General features: G+C 41.5%; 1 protein-coding gene across 3 annotated transcripts; it reads right to left on the reverse strand.

Moving 5' to 3' along the window:
• Window positions 1-2,560: 2,560 nt before the first annotated feature.
• Window positions 2,561-6,905, reverse strand: nme3 (NME/NM23 nucleoside diphosphate kinase 3). Of its 3 annotated transcripts, none has more exons than XM_038980030.1 (6): window positions 6,634-6,905; window positions 4,894-5,056; window positions 4,184-4,314; window positions 3,790-3,891; window positions 3,511-3,623; window positions 2,561-3,207 (listed from the first exon to the last, which is right to left on the reverse strand). In XM_038980030.1, exons 2-6 carry the CDS (start codon window positions 4,979-4,981, stop codon window positions 3,090-3,092), a joined length of 552 nt encoding a protein of 183 aa, XP_038835958.1. In that variant the 5' UTR covers window positions 4,982-5,056; window positions 6,634-6,905; the 3' UTR covers window positions 2,561-3,089. The 3 variants fall into 3 exon arrangements, with proteins under 3 accessions (XP_038835958.1, XP_038835950.1, XP_038835967.1); XM_038980022.1 differs by having other exon boundaries at window positions 4,894-5,009; window positions 6,634-6,904; XM_038980039.1 differs by lacking the exon at window positions 4,894-5,056 and having other exon boundaries at window positions 6,634-6,895.
• Between the last annotated feature and the right edge of the window lie 1,806 nt (window positions 6,906-8,711).

Genomic DNA, 8,711 nt, shown 5'->3' on the forward strand with positions numbered 1-8,711 from the left:
TCCCTGCCACTGAAATACATCCCCACAGCATGATGCTGCCACCACCATGCTTCACCGTAGGGATAGTACCAGGTTTCCTCCAGACGTGACGCTTGGCATTGAGGCCAAAGAGTTCAATCTTGGTTTCATCAGACCAGATAATCTTGTTTCTCATGGTCCAAGAGTCCTTTAGTTGCCTTTTGGCAAACTCCAAGCGGGCTGTCATGTGCCTTCTACTGAGGAGTGGCTTCCGTCTGGCCACTCTACCATAAAGGCCTGATTGGTGGAGTGCTGCAGAGATGTGGTAGTTGACCAAAATAGACATCTTCAGCGTGGGCAAGCATTTTTGCAGCACCCCCACCCCCAAACTACTTCCTGCGGCTATGCCAGGGAAGAAGCCAGATGTGGTGGTCCTGGGCTGGCGTAGTTACACGTGGTCTGTAGTTGTGAGGCCGATTGGACGTACTGCCAAATTCTCTAAAACGAGGTTGGAGGCGGCTTATGGTAGAGAAATTAACATTAAATTATCTGGCAACAGCTCTGGTGGTCATTCCTGCAGTCAGCATGCCAATTGCACACTCCCTCAAAACTTGAGAGATCTGTGGCGTTGTTTTGTTCGGCAAAACTGCACATTTTAGAGTGGCCTTTTACTGCCCCCAGCACAAGGTGCACCTGTGTAATAATCATGCTGTTTAATCAGCTTCTTGATATGCCACACCTGTCAGGTGGAAGGATTATCTTGGCGAAGGAATGCTCAATAAGAGGGATGTAAACAAAATTGTGAACAGCATTTGAGAGAAATAAGCTGTATGGAACAATACAGGGATCTTTTATTTCATCTCATCTCATGAAACATCTGTGTTTTGCATCAAATAATGCTAAATGCATCATACGGGTCAGATTTCTGTATTTTCAAAAGTTAGACATCTTGAAAACTTGATTGCTGACATGCAAAATGTTTTGGGACTAGATCAGCAATGCACTAATTAACCAAATACCAAAACATTTGTTTTTCGGTGGAGTTTTCCTTTAAGATTTAAGGTCAGAATAAGCATAGAGAAAAGTGCATAAAAAGTGAATTACGTACCATTTAAGCCTGCTTAACTCTGATCGGGACCCTACGACCTTTGCACACCTGGATTGTACAATATTTGCACAATTTATTTTTAAAATTACAAAAGCTCTGTCATGTTGGTTGTTGATCATTGCTAGACAGCCATTTTCAAGTCTTGTCATACATTTTCAAGCTAATTTAAGTCAAAACTGTAACTAGGCCACCCAGGAACAACTCCAGTGTATATTTGGCTTTGTGTTTTAGGTTATTGTCCTGCTGAAAGGTGACTTTGTTTCCCAGTGTCTGTTGGAAAGCAGACTGAACCAGGTTTTGCTCTAGGATTTTGCCTGTGCTTAGCTATTTAATGTATTTTTATCCTAAAAAACTCCTTAGTCCTTGCTGATGACAAGCATACCCATAACATGATTCAGCCACCACCATGCTTGGAAATATGAAGTGGTACTCAGTGATACGTTGTGTTGGATTTGCCCCAAACCTAACTCTTTGTATTCAGGACAAAGTTAATTTCCAAATTTTGGGCAGTTTTACTTTAGTGCCTTATTGCAAACAGGATGCATGTTTTGACATTTTTATTCTGCACAGGCTTCCTTCTTTTCACTCAGGTTAGTATTGTGGAGTAACTACAATGTTGTTTCTCCATCCTCAGTTCTCCTATCACAGCCATTTAACGCTGTAACTGTGTAAAGTCACCATTGGCCTCGTGGTGAAATCCCAGAGTGGGTTTCTTCCTCTTCGGCAAAGTCGTTACAGCCTGACTGCCATTAGGTACCGAGATGAGATCCTCAGACCCCTTGTGAGACCATATGCTGACACATGCACATTTGTGGCCTGCTGGAGGTCATTTTGCAGGGCGCTGGCAGTGCACCTCCTTGCACAAAGGCAGAGGTAGCGGTCCTGCTGCTGGGTTGTTGCCCTCCTACGGCCTCCTCCACGTCTCCTGATGTACTGGCCTGTCTCCTGGTAGCGCCTCCATGCTCTGGACACTACGCTGACAGACACAGCAAACCTTCTTGCCACAGCTCGCATTGATGTGCCATCCTGGATGAACTGCACTACCTGAGCCACTTGTGTGGGTTGTAGACTCCGTCTCATGCTACCACTAGAGTGAGAGCACCGCCAGCATTCAAAAGTGACCAAAACATCAGCCAGGAAGCATAGGAACTGAGAAGTGGTCTGTGGTCACCACCTGCAGAATCACTCCTTTTTTGGGGGTGTCTTGCTAATTGCCTATAATTTCCACCTTTTGTCTATTCCATTTGCACAACAGCATGTGAAATTTATTGTCAACCAGTGTTGCTTCCTAAGTGGACAGTTTGATTTCACAGAAGTGTGATTGACTTGGAGTTACATTGTGTTGTTTAAGTGTTCCCTTTATTTTTTTGAGCAGTGTATATATATATATATATATATATATATATAATATACCCAATTCCACTTTGACATTATGGGGTATTGCATGTAGGAGTGTCATAATCTCAATTTAATCAATTTTAAATTCAGGCTGTAACAACAAAATGTGGAAAAAGGGGTGTGAATACTTTCTGAAGGCAATGGCGTTGCTTACCAAGACAACATTGAATGTTCCTGAGTGGCCTAGTTGCAGTTTTCACTTAAAACAGCTTGAAAATATGGCAAGACTTGAAAATAGCTGTCTAGCATGATCAACACCCAACCTGACAGCCCTTGAAGAATTTTCAAAAGAATAATGTACAAATATTGTATAATCCAGGTGTGCAAAGCTCTTAGAGACTTACCCAGAAAGACTAACTGCTGTAATTGCTGCCAAAGGTTATTCTAACATGTATTGATTCAGGGGTATGAATACTTATCAAAGATATATTAGTGTTCTATTTTTCATGGATATTTGTATATATGTTAGAATTTCTTTCACTTTGACAAAGTATTGTGTAGACCGTTGACAGAAAGAGAATTAAATCAATTTCAATCCCGCTTGGAAAAACAAAATGTGGAAAAAGTAAAGGGGTGTGAATAGTTTCTGAAGGCACTTAGGTGGTCTACAAGTGGTGTGTGTGTGTCACTCGTAGATCCAGTGTCCGCTGCTGTCCTCCCAGCACTGTAGCTCATTCTGCCTGAACCACAGAGAGATCTCTCTCTGAGCGCTCTCCACAGAGTCACTGCCATGGATCACATTCCTACAACACAGAAAGTCAAGATATAATTTCATGGTCACTGATGATAACACATGTAACAGTATTGCTTCCATCCCTCTCCTAGCCCCTACCTGGGATCGAACAAGGGACCCTCTGCACACAACAACTGCCTCCCACGAATCATCGTTACCTATTGCTCCACAAAAGCCAAGGCCCTTACAGAGCAAGGAATACAACTACTTCAAGGTCTCAGAGCAAGTGACCTCACCGATTGAAACGCTATTAGCGCGCACCCCGCTAGCTAGCCATTTCACACCAGTTACACAATACACAGACACACTTTACCTGCCCACTTCCATACAGTAGTCTCCTCTGATGGTTCCTGGTAGGGAGTCTGCCGGGTTGGTCTCTCCCAGCATCTTGCGAGACATCTTCACCACATCCAGACCTTGCCACACCTAAACACACATATACACACCTAGATGAACAATTGCACAACAGGGATGTGCACATTAACGTGGATAACCAGTAACCGTTAAAATTGTGTAAACCATAATAAAATATGTAAAATGTCTTGAGCGGGAGAGGGTAGCTGTGTATGTAGTAGTATGCATGCTATCTCACCATGGCAACGATGGGTCCAGAGCTCATGTAGCGCACCAATCCATTGAAGAAGGGTTTGTCTCTCAGGTCCCAGTAGTGCTCTCTCAGGAGATCCTCGGACGCCTGGCGAACACACACACCCACATCACAACAGAGAGAGATCAAACACAGACAGTATATCATAAGCCCCTTTCACAAACATAAATTACATATTTTATTTAAATATATTTGACAACAATTCTCCAGTTACCCCCTTCACACTGCTCTGGAAAGGCCGATTATTGCCTGTTTGTTTTGAAAGATGGTGTACAAGTGTTGTAAACTATGTTAATAAGCCGTCTAATGAAGTGGTTCCTCCTTCTCCTCTCGCGTGTGTGTGTGTTTGATGGATGTGCATCATGGTGTGTGCTCTTACCTGGACTAGTTTCATTCCCACCAATCTGAAGCCCTTTTTCTCAAAGCGCAGGATGATCTCTCCCACTAGCCTCCGGTGCACACCATCCGGTTTCACAGCTATGAAGCTGTGCTCGTTGACACCCGTCCATCCTAGGACGAAAGCATGACCATCATGTCCAGTCCCAAATCAACCCCTAGCCTATGACATGTGTTGATTGGCCATACCTCGTAGATTTGAAATAGGCAGCTGGGGTGTGTGAGCAATATGGTGGAAACTTCATCTAGCCCACTGATTATGGCAAACGTACACATCTGTTAAGGTGGCAGGTAGCCTAGCAGCTAGAGCGTTGGGTCAGTAACTGAAAGGTTGCTGGTTTGAATGAGCAAGGCACTTAACCCGAATTTGCTCCAGGGGGACCATACTACCACCGCTAACTCTGTAAAACAAAACATTTCACTGCACCTATCCGGTGTGACAAATTATTTTTTTTAACAATCATGTGTGATACACCTAATATAAGTCCAAGCAAGTACAAGCAATAAAATATCACATCTACGATGTGACTATTACTACAATATCTCATGGCCAATTGAATATGTTCTAGAGAGGATTTAGTTAACTGTTGAGCTGAGCAGGTGTCGGATTACACACACCCCCACACCTTCCATAAAGTGTTGCTTGAAAAACCATACATTTTGGCTTGCGTGAAATATGAAATAGCACCTTACCATCAGATTCCTCAATTCGTGCATGTTTTGCCTCCAAATCCTCAATGTTTTCCTGCTGAACAGGCAATGACCGTTTTCTTCGTCCCATATCATAGACTCGCTTGCGCCGTGGTGCTCTTGAGTGAGTGCGACCAACAAATCAGATTACTAGCGTCACCGGCGCCTGGTTCCCAAGTTAACACAGCCCACAAAGTCATAAACCCCGCACATTACTACAATTTCTCTTATTAAAATCTGATTACATAACCCTAACCACACTACTAACCTTATGCCTAACCTTAAATGAAGACCAAAAAGCACAATTTTGTTTTGATATACTGTAGGCCTAGACAATTTTGACTTTGTGGCAAATAGTGAAACTGGATACAGTGTCCTTGATGGAATTGTTCTAACTATGCTACAGCAAAGATTATGGGTATACTGACAAAATTACATGTCTCTCCGCCCTAACAATTGGAGTCATTGTCCACAAAGAAGAACGGCGGGCTGACTAGCTCCCGCCTATCCTTTCTTTGGATTGGTGGACACATCTCATTATTGTAATATTCGACGAGGGTTGTCGATGTCAACCACCCGTATCCAATGAAGAGATGCTATGCTACTAGCCTCATGATATGAATATGCATAGCCACCTCGCGACAACTCCGATATAAAGTGTTTTTTCTCAAAGTTGCCTGGATATCACGTGTCCTACTTATATCAGTACACTCAAAACAATGTGTGCATTACAAAACGTATTCGACCAAATAAGCCATTCAATTTTTTGTTGACCAAATTTCGACACTCATTGACCTCCATTCAAAAACTCCTTGCTTGGTGGGTAAAACTACACCACCTGCTGGAGGGAGACAGATTTTACGCCGAGTTTGGCCACTCTCTTCCTCTTCCTATCTGGGTACAACTGGCACGATCACGTGATATGTGCATGTTTTTGTGAAAGCGTTTCTCGGTTTCCACTAGTTACCACAGCCACAAAGTCCAAATGTGGCTGTACCATAAAAACAAAAATGTGCTTCATTTAACGTTAGGAATAAGGTTAGCAGTGTGGTTAAGGGTTATGTTGACAATCAAAATTTAAGAAGATAAATTAAAGAAATTGGCGGGCTTTATTACTTTGCGGCTGTGGTAACTAGTGACCACCCGTTTCCTCTGTTGCTTGTGGTGCTTTCAAGACAACTGGGAACACGGGGGAAAACGAGGTTAAATCATGACCTCAGTGATCTTCAGGTCGAAAATATGGAGCCAATCGGAGCTCGTTTTTCCGAGTTCCCAGTTGTTTTGAATGCAGCATTAGAACTCCGAAGCGTAGACATAGGAAATCACTATAAAGACAACTTCTAGTGACGATAAATAGGCTATCAACGCATTTGAATGGTAATGTAGCCTATGAAAAAGCCAATCTGACAGCGGCTATGATTAAAACCGGCTTGAACTTCTACCCTGGCCCTCCAATATTGGCAACTTACGAAACAGCAATCGATCGACGATCACACAAATATCACAAGGCAATAGTCAGAGTCCCACTCCATTCGCAAAATAACTCTGAACCTTCTGCTACGTTCATAATATGTAGGCCTACAGTGTCAGGTGAAAACTTGAATGACTATAGCTGCGAGTAGTAACCACTACCGCCAGTCTGCTGCAAGCAAACCAGTATCGAACATATGCAATGCATTTAACTTAAATCAACAATATGAAATTGAGGAAATGTCATATAAAACCATAATACGTGCAACCAACCTGTTTGGAAAACACTTGCCAATATAGTCAAGAGTAAAATCATCGTTGCATCATCCACGGTGAAAAAGTGAAAATAAGGAAGAAAGTCCTATAGCTTCACGTATCTTCAGAATGCAGCCAGGAAGTAGGGAGCGAACGGTGGGTGTGGGGAGTGATGCAGGCCATAATTCAGCCGAGTGAAGCTACTGATACCTTTCACCAAGTTACCTAACATCTTCCGAGCTCCATAAGATACCGCCATGTATTAACATGGAATGTCAATGGAGACAACGGTTGCAGTCCAAACATGTCAATTTGACCCTGGTTGGTATAATTTGTGGAACGTTCCAAGTGGAATCTGTTCCAAAATCTTCGTAAATAACAAGGTTGCCAACAAATAACGCATACAAAGTTGTATAGCGGCGGAATAGGTTACCGGGTAGGGAGTGTGCTATGTAATTACGTGTTTCACTCACCACGTTTATCCCCGAAAAAATCATTCTGGTAGCCTCCACCATTTCTCGTTTAATGTTTTAGTTATTATTTCCGGTGTGTCGGCATTCGGCTATTGCTATGGTTAACGTGTAACTTAAATAATGACTGCTAGCGCCAATATTTTATTAGCTAGGTGGCTTGTACACAATTGTTACCGATGATACTGTATATACCAGCCTACTCGTAATACAGAAACATACATTGTATTTTGCCAAGTTCTCTCTGTGTTAATCCTGTTGCCCAAATATAGCAGGTAACTTCTGTCTGTGTCGAAGATGTTGAGTTCAATGTAATATATGCTTTGACCTATTTCAGGTAACCTCAAGATCCTTGACTCACTACAGCTGCTTTTGAAGAACTTTCCAGTCGTTTGTGCTTTACATTCCGACTTTACATTCCGACTTTTGAATGTCTGTTTATTGGACATATATATTAGTGTCTAATAAAAAAGAGCAATAAAGCATCCCATCTGTTTTAGGGTTATAGTGTGTGTGTGGTGTAGTTCCACTTGATGTCCACTAGGTGTCCGCATAGTTTCAATAATGTCACACCAGGTTCACAACATGTTTTCATGTGTAACAAATCAAATTGTATTTGTCACATGCGCCAAATACTACAGGTGTAGACCTTACAGTGAATTACTTACTTACAAGCCCTTAACCAACAATTGAGTTTTAAGAAAAGTACGTGTTAAGTAAAAAATAAGAAATAAAAGTAACAATAATAAAAAATCAGCAGTAAAATAACAACAGCGAGGCTATATACAGGGGGTACCGATCAGTCGAGGTAATTGAGGTGTTACTTTCAAGTCCAGTGGCGTAAATTACTTAACATAAATGTATTTAAAGTACTCCACTACATTCTGTTTATATATATATACTGTATTTCTCTGCAGTTTTCATTTCACAAATATTTAATCTACATTTCATGGTTAATCATATCATTTCATACAGTGTATATATATATATATATATATATATATATATATATATATATATATATATATATATATATATAGTTGAAGTCGGAAGTTTACATACACCTTAGCCAAATACATTTAAACTCAGTTTTTCCACAATTCTTGACATTTAATCCTAGTAAAAATTCCCTGTTTTAGGTCAGTTAGGATCACCACTTTATTTGAAGAATGTGAAATGTCAGAATAATAGTAGAGAGGATGATTTATTTCAGGTTTTATTTCTTTCAACACATTCCCAGTGGGTCAGAAGTTTACATACACTCAATTAGTATTTGGTAGTATTGCCTTTAAATTGTTTAACTTGGGTCAAACGTTTCGGGTAGCCTTCCAAAAGCTTCCCACAATAAGTTGGGTGAATTTTGGCCCATTCCTCCTGACAGAGCTGGTGTAACTGAGTCAGGTTTGTAGGCCTCGCTCTCACACGCTTTTTCAGTTCTGCCCACTTTCTGCCCATTTTCAATAAGATTGAGGTCAGGGCTTTGTGATGGCCACTCCACTACCTTGACTTTGTTGTCCTTAAGCTGTTTTGCCACAACTTTGGAAGTATGCTTGGGGTCATTGTCCATTTGGAAGACCCATTTGCGACCAAGCTTTAACTTCCTGACTGATGTCTTGAGATGTTGCT

Source organism: Salvelinus namaycush, chromosome 3, assembly GCF_016432855.1.
Source record: "Salvelinus namaycush isolate Seneca chromosome 3, SaNama_1.0, whole genome shotgun sequence".
Lineage (NCBI taxonomy): Eukaryota > Metazoa > Chordata > Actinopteri > Salmoniformes > Salmonidae > Salvelinus > Salvelinus namaycush.